The sequence below is a fragment of the Bubalus kerabau genome, chromosome 11 (genome assembly GCF_029407905.1).
Source record: "Bubalus kerabau isolate K-KA32 ecotype Philippines breed swamp buffalo chromosome 11, PCC_UOA_SB_1v2, whole genome shotgun sequence".
Classification (NCBI taxonomy): Eukaryota; Metazoa; Chordata; class Mammalia; order Artiodactyla; family Bovidae; genus Bubalus; species Bubalus kerabau.
The window spans coordinates 5,484,362-5,506,806 of NC_073634.1; the positions used below are offsets into that span (position 1 = coordinate 5,484,362).

At 48.9% G+C, this 22,445-nt stretch overlaps 1 protein-coding gene across 2 annotated transcripts in view; it reads left to right on the plus strand.

Moving 5' to 3' along the window:
- The first annotated feature begins 1,774 nt into the window (after positions 1-1,774).
- NCAPH (non-SMC condensin I complex subunit H) overlaps positions 1,775-22,445 on the plus strand; it is a 33,834-nt gene continuing 13,163 nt past the window's right edge. Inside the window, exons 1-9 of one of the 2 annotated variants that reach the window (XM_055539340.1) lie at positions 1,775-1,899; positions 9,939-10,182; positions 10,316-10,406; positions 11,096-11,188; positions 11,513-11,651; positions 12,146-12,270; positions 19,247-19,436; positions 20,836-20,927; positions 21,719-21,924. In XM_055539340.1, the coding sequence (XP_055395315.1) occupies positions 1,881-1,899; positions 9,939-10,182; positions 10,316-10,406; positions 11,096-11,188; positions 11,513-11,651; positions 12,146-12,270; positions 19,247-19,436; positions 20,836-20,927; positions 21,719-21,924 (1,199 nt within the window). In that variant the 5' untranslated portion in view covers positions 1,775-1,880. The remainder of the gene's footprint in view (positions 1,900-9,938; positions 10,183-10,315; positions 10,407-11,095; positions 11,189-11,512; positions 11,652-12,145; positions 12,271-19,246; positions 19,437-20,835; positions 20,928-21,718; positions 21,925-22,445) is intronic. The other variant, XM_055539341.1, reaches the window with a different exon arrangement.

Below are 22,445 nucleotides of genomic sequence, written 5' to 3' on the forward strand. Positions count from 1 at the left end.
TTCCCACTTCCTGTCACAAATGCACATAGAGAACGATAGCTGGGACCCTAGTGTAACCTGAGTCCATGTGCTCACAGGATCTTTTATCTAATTCCTCATAAAGCCTAGTGAAAGGGGGGTATTAGCATCACTGCTTTATAAATGGGGAAGAACATGTAGCCCAGAGGTTAAGATGCCCACCCCAGGATTTAAACTTGTCTTCCAACTTTGCTCATTCAATATGTATTTAAGCACTTGCTGTGTCCAGGGCTAGCACCAAGCTCTGGGAAAACAATGGTGAGCAAAGATATGCTTCAAAGATATGCTTTGACCTCCTCCTATGGAGGAGACAGATACAAAATAGTCACCCCAGCAGATGTAAAATTAACAAAGGTAGGGACTTCCCGGGAAGTCCAGTGAATAAGAATCCGTGCCTTCACTGCAGGGGGCACGGGGTTCCATCCCTGGTCAGGGAACTAAGATCCTGCATGGCATATGGCACAGTGCAGCCAAAGAAAAACACGAAAACAAAAAACCACAAGGATGACAAGTTCCACTGATGCCTCCGGTAAGGACACTTGAGTGTATCAGGGAAGGCCTCCCTGAGGACGTGAGCTGAAACATGATGGGAGTTAACTGGGTGAAGATAAAGATGAAAAGGATCCTGAACTTAGGAAACACCACCCTGGGCCCCAGGAGAAGGGGGTCTGAGCAGGTTTGTGGCTGCTGTGGACCAGCAGGAAGGAAACATGGATGGAAAGAGATGTAGGATTGAAGAGACTTTTAGCAACTAAACAGAGTCCAGCAATGGATTGAGCAGATAGAGTGAGGGAGAGGGAGGTGTCCAGGATGGCTCCTGGGTGCTGATTTGGGTTCCTGGGTAAACTTGTTTTCTTTGTTCTATCGAACACTGCCTTATACCACAGATTTGAAGGTGGTCACTGGGAGCACAAGTTTGTGCAAAAGGTAAATCGGCCTAAAAAGTCGATTTCAACGGGTAGTACTTTTTTTGGTTACCAAAATGACTGAAGGGCATTCAGTGTCAGGGACACTGAACAGTCCTACAGAGAGGGCAAGAATGTCACATGCTAAGAACTGTTTCACCCTGAATGCCAATAGCACCCTTGCGAAGAGGCACTGTATAAAATGCCATGTGTTAAGAAATTATAGGATGCTCTAGGAACACTTGGGGGAACAGTCTTTTCTCCCATAATACAATTCTTTGGATGCAATGAGTGGAATGAACAGACAGGCAGCACAAAAACACCTGTCTCACTTCCAATCTTAACCTTACTTTTTTGACAGGGGATAAGATATCTAGGAATCTTTTCGCAAGAATATATATTAACGACAGTCTTCATTAAAGCACACACAATATTTTGCATCAGTTCTTCCCCGGCCTGTTAACGCTCTTCATTCCGGTGTCCGCTCCCTCTCACCTCCATCCCACATCCAGTCCATCACTTCCCGCCTCCTTAGTGGGTGTTCTGCTGCCCTCACAGCACAGGTCTCGATGGGAAAATCAACCTTCGTTTCCTTGGTCACCTGCCTCCTCCGTTAGTGAATTTCGTGAAAGCAGAGGTGCCGCCCGCTCAGCTCCACGCTCGGTTCTTAGGACCCAGTTTCGCGTCTAGCGCTTGAAAGGATAGAGTCTCCATACTATTTCGGGGGGATGGCGTGCTCCACAGATCCACTACGGCCCACCCTCACGACTAGAGCCGCGAGCCCTCAACCGTGATTTCTCACTTCCACGCCCTGGGCGAACTCTCCGCGCGGAGGACTAAAGCGCTCTGCGCAGGCGCGCCTCTGGCCCCGCCCACGTTGGCGTCATCACGGCCGTTACGGCGACCTGGCGTCTCGGCGCGCAATTTAAAACCAGCTCTGGCGACGCGGAGGACAAGATGAGACCTCCCTGCTCTGGTGAGGCTGTGTGGCGGGGGCTAGGCGGGAAGGGCGCGGTGCGAAGCGGGCGGGCCTGAGCGGGGAGTGCGGTTATTCTCGGCCTTGTCGCTGGTTTTGTTTTCCCGGGGCTGAGCGAGAGGCCGGCAGACTGGGAGAGGAGGGCCGGCGCGGGGTGGGCAGGCGGGCAGGTCCGGCCAATCAGGACGCGGCGTCGGCCCGGGCTGCACTTCCGGTGTGAGCGGGAAACCAGACGCCTTTTTCTCGGGCTCTTACACGTTGGGTGGTGTCTCTTCGTTAAAAAAGAGATTTTCCCGGAGTGCACGTTTGTTCAGAGCCATAGAAGTATGGAGGTTACCGCTATATGGTTATTACGCTTGCATTTATTTTTACATCCTTTCAACAAGTACCCAGTGTCCCCATTGGGCCAGACCCTCTCTCAGATGTAGATAGATTACAATAAAGAACAAAATAGACACGATCCCATCCTCTTAGAGCATGTGTTTTAGTTCGGAAGAGAGGAAACTAAATAGTTACAGATGAGGCTGAGTGCTCACTTTGAGAAGAGCAGAGTCGGGGGAGGAACTCAGAGATCTTTAAGCAGATTCTGGAAAACGGGTTCCAGGCAGAAGGAGCAAGCACACAAAAAGTAAGAGAGAAAGAGCCTTACACGGGCAAGGCCCATGACATTGTAACTGAACATCGAGTGACGTCCGACCGGTAGGCAGGGGCTTTGTAGGTCTTGTGACGAGGTTTGGAAATTGAGAGTTACTTTTTTTGGACGTGGTAAGTGACTTACCTGAGTGGGTCAGGTGAAAGGGTCAATAATCACTTGGATAAGAGTTTGACACTGGGGGCAGTGATACGGACTGCTCAGGGAAGTGGCCTGTGGACTGAGAAGTAAATTTGGTCATCATTACTGTATAGCTCCCAGCTCGTTGGTGGCTTAGATGGTAAAGAATCTGCCTGCAATGTAGGAGAGGCAGGTTAGATCCCTAGATCAGGAAGATCCCCTGGAGAAAAGAATGGCTACCCATTCCAGTATTCTTGCCTGGAGAATCCCATGGACAGAGGAGTCTGGCGGGCTACAGTGCCTGAGGTCACAAAGAGTCTACTACACGACTGGGCGACGAACACTTTCACTTTCATTGTATAGCTGGCAAAACCATGGAAATAGGTGAGAACATCAGGAACACCCTGTAGAGAAAACACTTGGGACCAATGTTTAGAAGCTTGTTAGAAAAGGAAGAGCTGGAAAAACTCAGAAAAGCATGGTGGTATAGAAGCCAAAAAGCCTTTGAAATCTCAGAGGCAGGCACTCTCGCTCAGGTGGGATGAGGCCTGAAAAGTGACCATTGCGTTTGGCAACATGGAAGTTGTGGGTGATGATGACTAGACACTTTTCATAAAGTGGTGGGCATGGGAGCCACACCGGAGGCGTTGAAAAATGAGTAGGAGGTGAGGAAGTGGATATACAAAGTAACTATCTGTTGAAAGAATGGATGTATAATGTTAAAGGGAAGGAGAGAAATTTGAGGAAAGACAATTCTGAGAAATAAGGTGTGGCTCAAATTTCCATTTTGAGTTTCCCTCATGGACAGATTCCTCCTTTAGTGCTTTCTATATCTGTTTTTCTTCTGAGGTCCAACTTCCTTCCTTACATTGGTTGCAGTGCCCACATTCAAGTAGTCACAAGTCCTCTTGATTTAGCCTCTAAAGATGTCTATTGCGTCCTTCCTATTTTTACTTTATTTTTCTTTTGTTTTGACCTCAGCTGAAGGTTCTGTTAATCATACTCTTTAGCTTGTGGGACGCTATCAGGGAAACTTATAAAGCTGTATTTTTAATTCTCTTTTATCCTCAATCATCATTCCTTTCCTTGCTCTTACTTGGGCAGCCTTTTAAATTTATTTATTTTATTTTTGGATGTGCTGGGTTTTTGTTGCTGCACAGGCTCTCTGTTTGCAGTGAGCAGGAGCTACTCTTTGTTGTGGCGTGCGGGCTCAGTAGCTGTGGCTCCTGGGCCCTAGAGCCAGGGCTCAGTGGTGTGGCACAGGGGCTTCACTGCCACTCTGGGTTTCACTTCGGCACTGGGATCCTCCCGAACCAGGGATCACACCTGTGTCCTCCATCGGCAGGCGGGTGCTTTACCACTGAGCCACCAGGGAAGTCCATGGCAACCTTTTAGTGTTCGTTGTGTGTCACTAATGTGTTTTTATGAAACTAATGTGTTCTTATCTAACCTGTGTTATATTGTGGGGTTTTTTTCACATCACCAATTCTGAACCAGCCAAGGTATACATTCTTATTCTCATTTGGAGGATGAGGAAGCAAACCATTAGAGCATTTACTTAAAATTTCTCCAGCTAGTAAGTGATGGAGCTGGAATTTGAAGCCAAGTCTTCTGATTCTTAAATCTGAAAACTGCCCCCAGGTTCCTTCAGCTCTCCCTTCCAGTGATTGTTTCTTGGTGTACTCTCCTCGGCTGTGGCCATTCACCCTGTTGTCATACCCTGCTGCTGCTGCTGCTAAGTCGCTTCAGTCGTGTCCGACTCTGTGCGACCCCAGAGACAGCAGCCCACCAGGCTCCCCCGTCCCTGGGATTCTCCAGGCAAGAACACTGGAGTGGGTTGCCATTTCCTTCTCCAATGCGTGAAAGTGAAAGTGAAGTGGCTCAGTCGTATCCGACTCTTCGCAACCCCATGCACTGCGGCCTACCAGGCTCCTCCATCCATGGGATTTTCCAGGCAAGAGTACTGGAGTGCGTTTGTCATACCCTAGACCTTATCATTCAGAGAAGGCAATGGCACCCCACTCCAACACTCTTACCTGAAAAATCCCATGGACTGAGGAGCCTGTTGGGCTGCAGTCCATGGGGTCACTAAGAGTCGGACAAGACTCAGCGACTTCACTTTCACTTTTCACTTTCATGCATTGGAGAAGGAAATGGCAACCCACTCCAGTGTTCTTGCCTGGAGAATCCCAGGGACGGGGGAGCCTCGTGGGCTGCTGTCCATGGGGTCGCACAGAGTCAGACACGACTGAAGTGACTTAGCAGCAGCAGCAGCAGCAGCAGACCTTATCATTATCAAGAACTGTGCCACTCTCATCCCAGTGCACCCTGCCTCTCAAACACTCCTGTCGCTCCAGCTTACTCCTCGTTCCCCAGCTCCAACAGCCCTTTGACCCAGCAGACCTGTGTTCTGCTTTTCCCTGTCTCTCACCTCTCTCATGCCCTTGTTCCCCTCCTACATAGCTTACATTCCGTGGTCAATCAATCAGTGTAATCACTTCCTTTCTTAATGCCCGTAACCCCTTACCCTCTTCTTGCCTCTTTACACTTGCTTGCGACAGAGTCACAACTCTGATTAATCCCTACTCTGCCCCAGCCCCCTCGCACCCTTCATCTCAAGGGGACCCTACAGATGCCCAGCAGTCACGCTGTATTCCCTGCTTCATCCAGTGTCCTTTGAGATGATGATTTTCCTTGTTCCTGGCACTCTGGGAAAGCTGCTCTTGTCAGTAACTTCTAGGTTGCTAAACCTAACGGTCAGCTGTCCGTCCTCACTTAATTGGCCTCTCAGGTGCATCTGATGTAGTGCGCTACTCCTTCCTCCCCTGAAATGTTCTCTTCACCTGACTTGTAGACCACCACCCTCTCCTCCACTTGTCATACATTACCCGTCTCTTCACTGATTCCTTGTGGTTCCCTTCTCTTTAAACTGTGAAGTATTCTAGGACTTAGCCTTTTGCTTTTTTCTAACTGTCCTCCTGTTTTTGGTCTTCTCATCCCCCGTAGCTTTGTGTATCCTCTCTGTGCTTACAACATCCACATATATATTAATATATCCAGCCCAAAACTTTTCCCTAAACTCTACATTTAAGTATCTGACTCTCTACCCCCGTTGAATGACTAGTAAGCCTCTGAAGCCCAGCAGGCACCAGACTGAGCCCCAACCTTGCCTCCCTTCCCCACAGATATGCTTCTTCTCTAGTCTTACTCTCTCAGGCCCTGGTAACTCCCTTCCATCAGTTGTTTAGAGCAGTGTTGTCGTTACCCTTCATTCTTCTGTTTCCTCTCATGCCCTACATTTAATCCACCAGAAAATCATCTTGGCTCTACTTTGAGACTATATCTTGTTTGACCTCTGCCTACCACCTCCACGGGCTTCCCTGGTGGCTCAGACGGTAAAGAATCTGCCTGCAATGAGGAAGGCCTGAGTTCGATTCCTGAGTCCGGAAGATCCCCTGGAGAAGCAAATGGAAACCCACTCCGGTATTCTTACCTGGAAAATCCCATGGACACAGGAGTCTGGCGGGCTACAGTCTATAGGGTTGCAAAGAGTTGGATACATTTGAGCAGCTACACTGTCTTTCTTTTTTTTCTTTCTTGCTTTCTCTCTTTCTACCACCTCCACCATCCCCTCTCTGGTCTGAGCCACCAGCATCTGTTGTCCTGGGGTTGGTGGTGGTTTAGTCGCTCAGTTGTGCCTGACTCTTACAGCCCCATGGACTGTAGCCCACCAGGCTCCTCTGTCCATGGGATTTCCCAGGTAAGAATACTGGAGTGGCTTGCCATTTCCTTCTCCAGAGGATCTTCCCAACCCAGGAATCAAAACTCGTGTCTTCTGAGGAAGGCTTTCTTATCTCTCCTTGCTATTCTTTGGAGCTCTGCATTCAAATGGGTATATCTTTCCTTTTCTCCTTTGCTTTTCACTTCTCTTCTTTTCACAGCTATTTGTAAGGCCTCCCCAGACAGCCATTTTGCTTTTTTGTCTTTCTCTTTCTTGGGGATGGTCTTGATCCCTGTCTCCTGTACAATGTCACGAACCTCCGTCTGTAGTTCATCAGGCACTCTATCAGATCTAGTCCCTTAAATCTATTTCTCACTTCCACTGTATAATCATAAGGGATTTGATTTAGGTCATACCTGAATGGTCTAGTGGTTTTCCCCACTTTCTTCAATTTAAGTCTGAGTTTGGCAACAAGGAGCTCATGATCTGAGCCACAGTCATCTCCCAATCTTGTTTTTGCTGACTGTATAGAGCTTCTCCATCTTCGGCTGCAAAGAATATAATCAGTCTGATTTCGGTGTTTGGTGATGTCCATGTGTAGAGTCTTCTCTTGTGTTGGAAGGGGGTGTTTGCTATGACCAGTGCGTTCTCTTGGCAAAATTCTATTAGCCTTTGCCCTGCTTCACTCCGTACTCCAAGGCCAAATTTGCCTGTTCTCAGGTGTTTCTTGACTTCCTACTTTTGCATTCCAGTCCCCTATAATGAAAAGGACATCTTTTTGGGGTGTTAGTTCTAAAAGGTCTTGTAGGTCTTCATAGAACCATTCAACTTCAGCTTCTTCAGTGTTACTGGTCAGGGCATAGACTTGGATTACCATGATACTGAATGGTTTGCCTTGGAAACGAACAGAGATCATTCTGTTGTTTTTGAGATTGCATCATTTTGGACTCTTTTGTTGACTATGATGGCTACTCCATTTCTTCTGAGGGATTCCTGCCCACAGTAGTAGATATAGTGGTCATCTGAGTTAAATTCACCCATTCCAGTCCATCTTAATTTGCTGATTCCTAGAATGTTGACGTTCACTCTTGCCATCTCCTGTTTGACCACTTCCAATTTGCCTTGATTCATGGACCTAACATTCCAGGTTCCTATGCAATATTGCTCTTTACAGCGTCAGACCTTGCTTCTATCACCAGTCACATCTACAACTGGGTGTTGTTTTTGCTTTGGCTCCGTCTTTTCATTCTTTCTTGAGTTATTTCTCCACTGATCTCCAGTAGCATATTGGGCACCTACTGACCTGGGGAGTTCATCTTTCAGTGTCCTATTTTTTGCCTTTTCATACTGTTCATGGGGTTCTCAAGGCAAGAATACTGAAGTGGTTTGCCATTCCCTTCTCCAGTGAACCACATTCTGTCAGACCTCTCCACCATGACCCACCCGTCTTGGGTGGCCCCACACGGCATGGCTTTGTTTCATTGAGTGAGACAAGGCTGTTGTCCGAGTGATCAGATTGGCTACTTTTCTGTAATTGTGGTTTCAGTCTGTCTGCCCTCTGATGCCCTCTCTCAGCGCCTGCCATCTTACTGGGGTTTCTCTTACCTTGGACTTTGGGTATCTCTTCATGGCTGCTCCAGCAAAGCACAGCCGCTGCTCCTTACCTCGGACGTGGGGTAGCTCCTCTTGGCCACCACCCCTGACCTTGGATATGGGGGAGCTCCTCTCGGCCGCCACCCCTGACCTCGGACATGGGGGAGCTCCTCTTGGCCGCCACCCCTGACCTCGGACATGGGGTAGCTCCTCTTGGCCGCCGCCCCTGACCTTGGATATGGGGGAGCTCCTCTCGGCCGCCACCCCTGACCTCGGACATGGGGGAGCTCCTCTCGGCCGCCACCCCTGACCTCGGACGTGGGGGAGCTCCTCTCGGCCGCCGCCCCTGACCTTGGACGTAGGGGAGCTCCTCTCGGCCGCCGCCCCTGACCTTGGACGTGGGGGAGCTCCTCTCAACCGCCGCCCCTGACCTTGGACGTGGGGGAGCTCCTCTTGGGCCCTTTGCCACTGGACCAGCAGGGGAGCCCCCTGGCTGTTGGTAGTTCCCTGCTAATTGGTCTTCCTGCTCGTCCTTTCAGTCTGTTTTCAACAGAACAGCCATAGGGTCTTCACAAAGCATAAGTTAGATCACTTTATGCCTTTTCTCAGCATGTTCGATCACTTCCCTTCTCATGAAGGCCCAAGCCTTTACAGTGGCCCATAAGTAGGGCTCATACACCCCTACCCGTCGTCCCAGCCTTACTCTGTTGGGTGCTCCTGAGCCACCAGGCCTCGCAAATCTGACACCCCGTGACCTCTCTCACTTCCCCCACATCCCTCTTGCACCACACCGGCCCCCGGGTGTGCCAGGCATGTACCTGTCTCTGTACTCGTTGTTCCCCCGGCTTCCACATGACCTCCCACAGACATCCACATGGTCTTGATTCTGATGTGATGTTCTCGCTGAAACATTTCTTGACCACTGTATTAAAAATGACCTCCCACCTCCATTCCCCAGTCCTGTTCCCTTTCCATGCTTTACTTTTCTCCAGAGCTTGTATCTCCATCTAACATGCCATCCATTTTCTAACTTCCTGTTATGAAAATGTTCAAACACACCAGGGACCTGGAAAGACTAAGACAGTAAAGAGTCTCACACTCACAACCTAAACCCAACAGTTGTTAACATTTTGCCACATTTACTTTTCTTCCCTGTCACATGCATACTTCATTGCAGGGGGCACAAGTTCAGTCCCTGGTCAGGGAACTAAGATCCTACATGCCCAGAGAAAAGAGACATTTTCCCCTTTGCAGTTAGTAAGTAATCTGTGGGTGATTCTATTTATTTTACAGATTTGTATTGTTTTTTCTGTTTCCCTGCTGGGATTAGAACCCAGTCTGTCTGACACGATAGCCCGTACCTCACCCTTATCTCAGCATCTCGTCTTCTCTATCTTGCCTGGCGTTATGGTTGAACATGTCTGTTATTCTGCTAGTTTGTGGGCTTCTCAGAGGCAGCGACTTTTTCTTAACCACCTTTATATCCCATATGGTGCTTTAGGTTCACAGTAACTGCACAGTGGGTATTTGTCCAGACTGGCAGGAAGCATCAGAAACCCCTCACTCGCCAAGTAACTCGAACTATAGAGGTTGTGTGTGTGTGTGTTAAGTCGTGTCTGACTCTTTGAGACTCCATGGGCTGTAGCCCGCCAGGCTCCTCTGTCCATGGGATTTCCCAAGTAAGAAGACGAGTGGGTTACCATTTCCTTCTCCAGGGTTCTTCCCAGCTCAGGGATTGAACCCACGTCTCCTGCACTGACAGGCGGATTCTTTCCCACTGCACCACCTGGGAAGCCCATAGAGGTTGCACCACAGAATATTAGGATGGGGAAAGATCTTGGTGGGGAACGCTTGGTGAATGTCCGCCCTGCGACAGGCTGCGGCCCCCCTTTAGACATGGGCAGTGTCCTGCTGAAGGTTTCCTGAGCCAGTGTTTCGTTCCCTCGCCCTCAGCCACAATGAAGAACTCTCCTTCAGGGCCCCGTGGACGCCACCACAGCACTGCCTCACCTGCAGAGTGGGCGTTCCCCACGGCCCTGCCCCGGAAGGCCCCTCTCAACACTCCTGGCACCCCAGTCCTTGAAGACTTCCCTCAGAATGATGATGAGAAGGAGAAGCTGCAGCGGAGGCGCTCCAGGGTCTTTGACCTGCAGTTCAGCACAGACTCCCCACGTTTGCTGGCCTCCCCCTCCGGCAGGTGAGTGGGCACTGGGCCGCCTCGTTGTGGCAGCCACCGCATCATGGGTCATGCGGGTTTGCATCACCACAGTACCTCATGGTTTCTAGGTCTGGATTGTCAACAGCGCCCATTTCGTTTGTTTTTCCTTTAGGAATGTTGAAATTTCAGCTACGATGCCCAAGTTTACAAACACACAGATTACTGAACATTATTCCACCTGTATCAAACTGTCTACTGAAAATGTGAGTGTCTGCTGGATTAATCAGTGAAGATTTCGCAGGCTGGTCGGAGAGGAGGTCTAGCCTTCTTGGCTCTGTAGAGAGCGCACGGTTGGTGGCGGTGCACTCACACTCCAGTGACGCTTCCATGCCGGTGTTTTCAGTGTGGTTGCACTGTTTCTTATAGACCATGGCCGCCCCTGTGACAAGGTGCCTGACCCCAGTGTGACTAGAGAGGCGGCATACTAGAGTTGGTAGTGTAGTTCTGGAGCTAAACAGCCGATAGAGCCTAGGCTTGTGGGCTCGTGAGTCCTAGAATTGGCCTGAGTTGAAATTCTGTCTCGGCCACTTTCACACTGCGTGGCCTTGGCAAGGCACCCAACCGTTGTGCCACAGGGTCCTGCTCTGTAAAATGAGAGTGAGCTATCCCTGCCTCAGAGATGCTCTGAGGGGGCACTGAGCCCTCTGTGTCAGCACCTAGAGCAGGGCGTGCGCACAGGGACACTCAGGCGTTGTGCCGTCACTCCAGACCTCGAGAATGAAGAAGTGCACACAGGGACTTGGCTGCAGCACCAGGTGTGGGTGGGGTTCGATGTCTGTGTTGAGATGTGGGCTATTCCTGTTGCAAACTTAGCTTCCCCTTGTCAGGGCAGCGTTGTTTACATGAGCCTAGGCTCTAAATGACAGGCCTTTCTGCAATTTTCTGTTTTCAGAAAATCACCACCAAGAATGCTTTCGGCTTGCACTTGATTGATTTTATGTCAGAGATTCTTAAACAGAAAGATGCGGAACCGACCAACTTTAAAGTAAGAAGGATGTCCACCTACTCTTGCATCTGAGTGAATGCTGATGATGACTAATATTTAACACAGCACAATAATTGGATTCTACAAATACACGCGAGGCTTTCTTGTTTAGGACACTTTATTACCTACTTTACTTTCTTTCCTAAACTGATGAAGAGCTGATATCTTTCCATTATGTTCTGTTTATTCCCTATCAGTTTTAGGAGGATCTTTGTCATTTTTTTCTTAAGGGCAAGTAAATATTTGATGCAGATTGCTGTGTTTTGCCTGTTCAGCTGCTCCTTTCTCTGATCCGCACGCGTACACCTCTGCTTGTTTGACCAGGTAGCTGCCGGCACTTTGGATGCCAGCACCAAGATCTACGCTGTGCGGGTAGATGCCGTCCATGCCGATGTATACAAAGTCCTGGGGGGGCTGGGCAAGGACGCGCCACCTCTGGAGGACGCGGAGGGCCATGGTGCAGGTATATGGGCTGGGCTCCGAATATAGGGGCTTTTCAAAGGGCATGGCAGGTGGTTATCTGAGTATAGACTGGAATCAAGTCACAGGAAATCAGTTCCCATTTTATTGAAGACATGTATTTTTTTTTTGTTTTTTTCAGAATTGTATTTCAGAAGATAATCAAACACTAGATTTGCTTGTTTGTTTTGGAAAAGAGAAGGGCCTTATAAAAGCTTTTGAATTTTATTTAGACAAGATTGAGTAAACATCACCAACTAGGGAGCTTCTGATTTGGGGGGATGTGTCTTTGGAAATTGACTTGTATCAGAAGCCAGATACTTAATTTAGTAACTTGGTTTCTCCCTCCCCTGAGGATTAGATGTGCCTGCTGCTTTGAGGGGATGGTGTGTGTTGCAGTGATGATCACTCTTTAGAGTTTGAAGAGCTTGTATTGATAGATTCAGTCACATGCTCTAAAGCAGCCCCTACAGTGCACAGTCTTACTCCTTCTCACAGATGGAAGTGCAACTGAAACAGGAACTGCCAAGAAGGTCCCAAAGCCAAGGAAGAAGCACTCGTGCAAAACCATCGAGCAGAATGTAAACAACCTCAATGTCTCCAGCGCGGATCGAAAGTGCGAGGTGAGGAAGTGTGTGCCCGGTGTGGTCTCTGACTAATTCAGAACCTCAGAGGTGGAACTGTGCTGCTACGTGCTTGTTCGGGCCTCAGGGTAGTCAAACGTTCAGCTGGTCTCTCTGCATTGTCATCCTTCAGCTTTTCAGTGAAGACTGAAGAGGGCAGGTCCCTGTTTTCCCCCATTTTCAGAATGATTGAGTACAAGGAGATGGCAAATTACTGAGAAAACCAACTGATTAAAACATGTATTTTCTTCTGTAGCGCCTGCAGCCGCGGTGATGACAGCTAACATCTACGCTGTGTCTCGGGCACATCTTGCTGCCCTAGGCCTGTGACAGCCCGTTCAGTCCTCACAACACCCTTGCTCCATTTTATGAAGAGCTAATTGAGGTGCATGAAGCTAAGCGCTCTGCCTCCAGAGTCCTTGCTGTAAACAACCTTACATGATTTAGCAAATCCAAGGAATCTGCTTAAAGGAATGATTCCAGAGGCTTCTTTATAAATTAGCAGTTAATTTAAAGCAAACAGATGTTGCTACAAATTAAAAAAAAATTTTGTTAATGAAAACAATTTCAGTGAACATTCTTGTACATATTTGCATTCTTGTGGGAGTATATTTGTAAAAAAAAACTGAGACACGGAATTTCTATTGCCCTTAGAAATGGTTGTATCAATTTACTCTCCCACCAACAATGGGCTCAGTTATTTCTCTTATCTGCACAACATTAGCAAATAGTGATTAATGTCACGAGAGTGGAATTGATCACCAGGGGAACAAGTGTACATGGAAAAAGGACTAGGGCCCTGGGGTACCCCTATCTTAAGAGTTCAGAAAGCTGACTAAAACGTCCAGTGGCTGGGGGAAAACTAGGAGAATGTGGTATTGAAATGAGAGTTTCAGGGAGGGGGGTGGGGAATGGTCAACTGTGTCAAATATGGCGGCCTTAGGCCTTGGTGAGCTTGGAGAAGGGGCCCTGGGGAGGTGCAGCCCAGGCCTCCAAGGAAGGGGTGCTCCCTGGCTGAGTTTGAAGGAGGGGCCTGGGGCTCAGGACCCAGACCTCTGAGGAGGGCGTCCCTGCTGGTGCTGGTGTCTCTTTCTGGCTCTGGATAAGGTTGGTTCTGTGAGTGTCAGTACGAAGCGCAAGTGAAGTTCGGCTGCTGCCACAGGTGGGCCTGCTGCTGCTGGGGCGGGCCGTCACTGCTGCCTGACACTCCCAGGAACCTGCGTCCTGCAGAAAGAAGCCGTCCCTCCTTCCAGCCCTACCAGCTCCCTCTAGTGCCTCCTTTTGGTGGAGCCCAGTAGGGAGCTGCTGACACAACTGAGATGTGGCCTCTGACCCAGCATCACAGGGCAGAGCACAGATGGTAGGCTTGGAGCTGAGTGGCAATAGTTTAATAACTGGCAGAGAGCCAGTTAGAGAGCCAGAAAGACAGCCCACTTTCAAGAAGATTCTGTTGGTCGGGGGACAGGGAGAAAGCAAGCATGAAAAATGTCACCTGTTGGGGAATTTAGGTGAAAGGTAAACAAAGATTCTTATGACTACTTCAACATCCTTGTAGGTTTGAAAATTTTTTCATAAAAAATTGGGAGAGGAAAACAAGTGGGGAGAGAGGCAGTTTTTTGGAAGAGTTTTGCTGTAAATTGGGGCAGAGTAATAGAATGGCGAATGCAGGGAAAGTAAGGTCCAGAGTTTGTGTGGGGTTTTTATGTTTTCTTTACTAAACAATGATGTAGTATTTATTGACATGGGAATATTTGCAGAATATATTCTTTTTTTATTTTTAAAAACTGTCTTTCAGGTATAATTTATTTACAATGTTATATTAGTTTTGAGTGTACATCATAGTGATTCAAAATCTTCATAGGTTATACTCTAAAGTTACTGTAAAATATTGGCTGTATTCCTTGTGCTGGGCATTATGTTCTTAGAGCTTATTTATTTTGTATGTAGTAGTTTAAACCTCTTAGTCCTCCACCTCTCACGTCCCTCCCTCCTCTCCACTGGTAAACACTAGTTTGTTCACTATATCTTTGAGTCTGTTTCTATTTTGTTATATACATGCTCTGTTTTATTTTTTAGATTTCATATATAAGTGATAACATGTAGTATTTGTCTATGACTGGCTTATTTCACTAAGCATAATAACCTCCAGGTCCAGCCATGTTGTTGCAAATGGCAAATCATCTCTCTTTTTTTTTAATGGCTGAGTAGTATTCCATTGTGTGTGTGTGTGTGTATGTGTGAGTAAATGTGTATATACACACATGCATATACACACACACACACATACACAGCATCTTCTTTATCCATTCATCTGTTGATGGATACTTAAGTAAATAATTATTGTAAATTAATTAAATTAATTATTGTAAAATAATTAAAGTAAATAACTATTGTAAATAATGCCACGATGAACATTGAGATGCATGTACTATATACCTTTTCAAGTCAGTGTTTTCATTTTCTTCAGATGTATACCCAGGAGTGGAATTACTGGATTATATGGTAGTTCTGTTTTTAGTTTTATGAGGAACCTCTATACTGTTCTCCATAGTGGCTGCTAATTTCCCTACATACAGTCTCACCAACCATATACAAGGGTTTCCTTTTCTCCACAAAGTATTTGTTATTTGTGGTCTTTTTAACGGTAGCGATTCTGACAGGTGTGAGGTGGTATTTCATTGTTCTGGTTTCCATTTCTCTGATGGTTGGCAGTGTTGCATGTCTATTCATGTGTCTCTTTGGCATCTGTGTGTCTTCTCTGGGAAAATGTCTGTTTACATCTTCTGCACAGTTTTTGATAAAATTTTGTTTTTCTGATTACTCAATTGTATGAGCTATTTATATATTTTGGATTTTAACCCCTTATCAGTCATATCACTTGCAATTATTTCCTCCCCTTCAGTAGATTGTCTCTTCATTTTGTCAGTGGTTTCCTTTGCTGTGCAAAGCTTTTAAGTTTAACTGGGTCTCATTTGTTTATTTTTGCTTTTGTTTCCTTTGTCTTAGGAGACAGATCCAAAAAATAATGTTATGATTTATATGAAAGAGTGTCTGTCTATGTTTTCTTCTAGGAGTTTCATGGTTTCCAGTCTTACATTTAGGTCTTCAGTCCATTTTGTTTATCTTTGTGTAGGTGTTAGAGAGTGTTCTGACTTCATTCTTTTGTATGTATCTGTCCAGTTTTCCCAGCACCATTTATTAAAGAGACTGCCTTCTCCTCATTGTTTATTCTTGCTCCCTTTGTCATAGATTAATAGACCATAAGTGCATGTGTTCATTTCTGGGCTTTTTATCATGTTCCATTGATCTCTGTGTCTTGTCTTTTTCTTTTTAAATTTTATTTATTTTACTTTCGGCTGCAGTGGGTCTTTGCAGTGGGTCAGAAGGCTGAGCGTGGGCTTTGTCTAGCTGTGGCGAGAGGCAGCTACTCCAGTTGCAGTGGTGGGCTCCCCACTGCAGCCCTCTGCTGGACGTGGGCTTTCTCTGGTTGTGGCGAGAGTTGCAGTGGTGGGCTCCCCATTGCAGCCTGCTGCTGTGCGTGGACTTTCTCTAGTTGTGGCGAGAGTTGCAGTGGTGGGCTTCCCATTGCAGCCTGCTGCTGGACGTGGGCTCTGGGGCCCGTTGGCTCCAGTAGTTGCGGTGTGCAGGCTCAGTAGCCCCATGGCATGTGGAATCTTCCCAGACCAGGGATTGAACCCATGTCCCCTGCATTGGCAGGCAGATTCTTAACCACTGGCATACCCATGAAGTCCCTATGGGTCTGTTTTTTGTGCCAATACCATAGTGTTTTGATTTTTGTAGTTTTGTAGTATACTCTGGGAACATGAATCCTGTTCTTTCTCAGGATTGTTTTGGCTATTCGGGGTCTTTTGTGTTTCCGTACAAATTTTATAATTCTGTGTTCTTATTCTGTGAAAAATACCCTTTTTAAAAAAAATGGGAGAATTAGCAGCGTGTTTACTTGTTGATGGCACCCATCTAGTGGAGAAAGAATTATTGATGATGCAGAAAAGGGAGCATAAATGTTAGGGTGGTGTTTGAGTGTGTGAAGAGGTCAAGGAGTGGACAGCTTGGATGGGGCTTGGCGGAGGAGCACAGTGGCTGATGAGCAATGGGGCTTGAGTGTGTGCACGTGGGCACATTCTGGATATTCTCTTCTGGCTGTGTCTCCCCTTCCACTCACTCCTGCCCCCATCAGTGAAGTAAGCCAGGTCTTCGACTGACAGCGAGTGTAGAGGAGGAACGTGTTGGAGATTTGAGGAGAGAATTAGGTAGGAGAGACTCGTCCAGGAGGATGTTGAGTGGAGGGACTAGGGAAACATAGTCTGATGGCCAGTCAACACTTGGGTCTCCTTGAGATCTTCCTGGACCAGGGATGGAACTGGTGTCCCCGGTATTGGCAGTGGATTCTTAACCACTGACCACCAGGGAAGGCCCTCACCATCATTCGTACTCGTGCTTTTGGTGCTACACAGAAATGTTCAACAGCGTGGTTGGACATTCTCTTTTCCGACCATCTTCTTTCTTCCCAGGTAAACCCAATTCTGGGGAGCCTGAGGACGCTTACACTGGCCTCTCCATTGTCCTAGAGAGCACAAGAGCGAGCAGTGCCACTCCCTGCAAGCCTGCGGCTATCGGGCTGTGGTCTGTTTATGCAAGTGAATCAACAGGGTGTTGAAGAGACACCGAGATTCCCTCACATCGGAAAGCCTTTTTTGCTCTGTAACCTCCAGTAAACTTGTAATAACTGAAAGAATGGAAGATAAAGAAGGAGGAGGGGATGCACACAAACCTAAAATTTGAAGTTTCAACGGAACTTCCAGCTTGGTGAACCCACATTCTCTGGATGGTGGCAGAAGATGGGGAGGCAGATGTTCTGTGGGTGGGTCTGGACCAACTGAGAACCCTTGTTTGCGTGTGAGCTGATCTGGTTTGGACAGTTTTCTACTGTGTGCAGAATTCTTGCTGCCACGGGGGGTCCAGCCTGCTTATGTTCCAGTTCTTCAGGCCAGGACAGCACAGACAGACAATGTGAGGAAGGCCAAGGCTCCTACTCAGGAGACGAGAGTGGGTGGAGGTCAGAGTTTACGGAAGAGGTGAGATTTGCCCTGGGCCATGAAGGGTGGGTAGGTGTTTGCCAGGTCGTGACAGGAAGGGGACTCTGGGCAGAAGCACAAGCAGAGGTCATGAAGCAGAGAAAGTTCTGGTTCCTTCAGCAGCTGGACAGTGTCCAAGTTGGACTGGAGGGGAGGATTTACTCCTGAAATGACTCTAGACTACAACCTGCAGTCTGCTGTCTACCAGGGCCTGCTTTTACTGCTTCTCTCCCCTGCTGGGACCCTTATTTCAAAGAGTTCATTTTTCCAGACTGCACAGCCGGCAGTGATTCATTTTCCCATCCAGTCACTCAAAGATGTAAGTCAAATCTAATTCACATGCAAGAACCATTGTTCTCACACTGATGTGATCTAATTGTAGGCAAAAGTGAGGAAAGTTATCTTAGTGTTTTCAGCTGTTAATGTGGGTCGATGTGCAGATTGCGTGTGGACTCTTTGAAATGCTGAGTTTCGGTAACTACCTGCATAAGACTTTGGAGATGTGGGATCCAGGAGGAAAACCATTGCTGTGGTGAGCCTTTGAGGAAGGGCATGGGAGTAGCACCTCTGGTATTTTTAGGATAAGGCATAGGAGAGAGCAGAGACAAGGGTTAACCAGGCAGGGGTTATATTGATGGCAGTGAGGGTGGGAAGGACAAGGTAGGTGGTAGAGACGGGCCCACCAGGAAAGCCCACCAAGCCTTGTGCTGACTGGGTGAGGGGTGAGGAGGTAGAGTGCAGGGGTGCCGTGCGTGCTGTTCTGGGGCTTGCGTATCAGGAAGTGAGGGGAGAATCTCAGTTCTGGTGAGGTTGGGCTCAGGGTTGAGGGGGCCAGTAAAGAGCCGGAGAGCCATGTCCATCCTCATAACTGAGGGCCCTGTCTGCAGAGTAGCCTTGTCCTAAGCCGTCAGGAAGACCTGTGAACCCAATACCCAGCCTCTTCCCTGTCACTGGCCTCCTGGAGAGTCCGAGGCGGCTCCTGCCCTCCGGCCACACATGCCTGTGCGCCTGTGCCTGGCCCCATTCTGCTGTGGGGCTTGATGACACATGGTTATGCCCCTCCTGCACCCTGACCTCAGCCTTGGGGGTCTTCTGACCACCTCTCCCCTGTGTAACCCAGCCATCTAACCCTGATGACTCTGCCTGTCCTTTGCCTGATCTCTTACTTGGGTTCTTTCTTCCACATCTTTGAAAATATTGTTGTTCAGAGGATTGATGGGATTCTGTGAATCCCTCACAGAAACTTTTTATAAATCAGCCGAGTTTGTCGTGATAGCATTCTACTAGAGATAGATGTTCAGAAAGTGACGGTGGACGGGCGTCCCTTGTGATCCAGGGGTTGAGAGTCTGCCTGTCAGTGCAGGGGACGTGAGTTCAGTCCCTAATCTGGGAAGGTTCCATATGCCGCGGAGCAGCTAAGCCCGGGCTCCATGGCTGCACAGCCAGTGCTCTAGAGCTCTCCAGTCACCACCACCGAAACCCGCTCACCTAGAGCCATGCTCCAGAACAAGAGAGACCACTGCAGTGAGAAGCCTGCGTGCAGCAGTGAAGACCCAGCACAGCCAAATAAATAAAATCTTCACAGAGCCCACACGTGACTGTGCAGAGACCAGCAGAAGGTCCCTGTCCGGGAATACTGTGGGCAAGCCCGCTGGCGAGGTGTCAGCTTCTCACCACTCACTGTGTGCCTTTCTCCCTCCGAGCGCACACAGCCCTCCTTTTGAAGCAGGGGGGTGTTTTACCTGATCGGTTGATCATGTGCAGAGACATTCTGATCCCGTAGATGCAGCTGAGCATGAGCAGGGTCCAGTGAATGGGGTTTCCTGTTTCCTTTGGCTGCGTCCCGTAACTCTGGGGGTCCCCTCTGTTTCTGCACTCAGGTCGACCCCATGTTCCAGAAGACGGCAGCCTCGTTTGACGAGTGTAGCACAGCAGGCGTGTTTCTCTCTACCCTCCACTGCCCAGACTACAGGAGCGAGCTGCTGTTCCCCGCCGACATCCAGACCCTCTCCAGCGGGGAGCCTCCCGAGCTGCCGGATTTGGGCTGGGTGGAAATGACCGACTTAAAAGGTGAGTCCAGTGCCGGCTCTTACCAGAGCAGTTCAGTCATCAGAGAGGTTTCTGTATATAACCATGGCTAGCAAGCCCACTGTGCTCTTGTGTTGCTTATTTACCCAGAAGGTTCCTCTGGAAAGACAAAGTGGGCTCTTTTCTTTTTCAGGAGAAACTCACTTTTGGCCTCTCTGCAGCATGGAGTCTTGAACAGTAGTAGCCAGTGCTCATGGGTTATGTGTCCTAAGGCCTTCTGGTGCCCTGTGGGCCGCTGGTTCTCTGGAGGGTGAGAGTTTGGACTTGGGAAAGGGGTTGTAAGAGACTTGCTGCACCAGAGGCCTTGTGTTCACGTGTTATTAACCCAGGGGACCCTGAGGAGAAAAGGGCTGTATGAACTGTCTTCAGAATCCCCCATGGTGGTCTGAGAACAGATCTGTCCTGCTGTCAGTCCCTTATACTGGCTTAGCAGTGGTTTCCGCCGCCCCCTGCCGCCCATCCAGCCTGTCCCCTCCCACTGCTGGGGTCCTCTGAGGATGTGGTGGGCAGTGTGAAGGCCAGGCACTAGCGTGGGACAATTTTGTGGTACATGGAATTTATCCTCCCCTCTGCAGGACCACACCGATATTATGGTGCCCATCCTCCTCCTGTCCTTGTCTAGAATTTGCTAAGAATTACTGGTTAGTACTAACAGTTGTCCAGGGGTGTGCACTCAAATGGGGCTCTAATCCTGTGATGTGGGTAATCTGTACTTAGTTTGGTCGTTGTTCAGTCACTAAGTCATGTTCAACTCCTTTGGGACCCCACGAGCTGCAGCCTGTCAGGCTTCTCTGTTCATGGAATTCTCCAGGCAAGAATACTGGAATGGGTAGCCATTCCCTTCTCCGGGGGTCTTCCCGACCCAGGGATCAAACCCACGTCTCCTGCTTTGCAGGCGGATTCCTTACCACCGAGCCATTAGGGAAGCCCATACCAAGTTTATTTTGGGGCTACAATAAATGACACTGCACAAATGTCTGTGCAGTTAGTACGCTTTAAGGATGGGTTTTTGGTTTCCCAGCTCCAGCATGGGACACAGAGTCCATTCCAGAGTCAAAAAGTCTGTGCTTCAGGCTTCTGCTCTGGTGTTTTCCCGATTCATGGAACACCAGTGTGGAGCCTGCCTCTGGCACTGCTGTGAGCCTGAGCGCACGTCCTCTCCCGGGAGAGCGGTCGGCACACGGGTGGCCGGCCAGCCTCTGTCCGAGGACAGGAGGTGGCTGCACCGTGGCTGCGCCTCCCCCTCCACAGGGCTGCTCCCTGTCCGAGGACAGGAGGTGGCTGCGCCTCCCCGTCCCCGCGGCTGCTGCATCATCTCCAGGGGCTGAGGCATGTCTCCAGCCTGCTCTGATCCTTCTTTGTGATCTTCCTGTCCTCCCAGCGGCCCTGCAGCAGTGTGCGGAAGATCGCCAAATCTGCCCTTCCCTGGCCGGCTTCCAGTTCACCAAATGGGACAGTGAAGCACATAATGAGGTGTGGTCAATTTCTGGACTTCTAAGGGCCCTGGGCATTTCTCCAGCAGCTCGTGGTTTCAGTGAGATGGCCTGAGATGAGTTCTGCCCAGTGGGAACCAAAACTGTGGCATCATTTTTATTTAGCTGGCAGTAGTACAGAAAGTATTTGCTTTGGCTCCTCTGTAGGGACTGAACACTGGGGCAGGGCTGGGAGTGGGGCTGTGCGCTGCCCTCCGCAGGCCCGTTAAACAGCTGGGAGTAGCGTGTGGGGATCAGCTTCGTGTTTCTTCCCGTCTGCCCCCCAGGGGAAGGCAGTCCTTCCATTCCTGGGTGCACAGTCTTATCAGATTTACTCTCAAACATGGCTGTCCCAGTGGCCTCTGGTCTCAGGCTGCTGTCAAGCTCAAGGAATTTCCTGCTCTTCAGAGTTGAGTCCCTTGGCACAGAGTTTCCTGAGAAATTGTCATGTGTGAAGTTTTCCTCTATTTTTAGCCTGGCACCCTTTAGTCTACTTACTACAACCTCCAAAATAAATGGTCTCCATGGAAAACTGTTTAAACATGGGGTTAAAGGATACAGATTCCGGTTTCGTGTTTTACAAAATGTGCCTGACCACAATCCAGCTCCATCCTGTGCCGCACAATATAAACTTCCTCAGCGCTCTGCTGTTGAGAGAACGCTGGCTCCATGGAGGCGGGCGTGGGGAGGAAGGCACCTCCAGTGGGGCAGTCTCCCCGCAGTGGCGGGTGGTGATGGGAGTGGGCTGGTGATGGGAATGTGGGGGACTGGGGAGCTCTCCGTCTCTTCCAGTCAGTGTCAGCCCTGGTGGACAAGTTTAAGAAGAACGATCAGGTGTTTGACCTCGATGCCGAGGTGGAGGACAGTGACTGCGAGAACTTCCCCAACGGGCCCCTGGAGGATGACTTTGATGCCAATGATGAAGCAGACCAGACCGAAGCTGGGGATCACACCAAGCTCAGGAGCTGGAAGGAGCCCTGCCAGGTTCAAAGCTGCCAGTAAGGCGCTCAGGGCCTCGGGAAGTGTTCCCATAGCAGTTCTCCCAGACGTCCTGCTGGGACAGTCCGATTTTGTCTCTGTGGTCTGCTGGGCTGGTGTGTCTTGTTACACAGGCTGAGCCATTCTGACTCACGATGGAATCAATCTGCCTCTGAATACCGGCTCAGCCACTTGCTGGTCATAAGCCTGACATTTCAGGAGTCGATAAGCACGAGACTACGACATAAAAAGCTGGGCTATAGTAGCTCCTTCAGTGGCGGCTGTCATCACCACTTCATTTTGGTAGCACAGACTGGGCTGCCTTTCAAGCCCCTGGATGTGGTCTGGCTGTTGGCTGAATCACTCCATCTCAGTTATAGGCAGAAAACAGGCTTACGTATTGATTACTGAGAAAACGTGGGCCCGACCTAAAGGGCAGAGGGGTCTGAGCAGAGTTGGTTATCAGATTGGTAGACTGGGGATGAGCAAAGCAAGGAAAAATAAGGCAGCAGGTAAAATTGAGCATATGAGATTGAGGAGA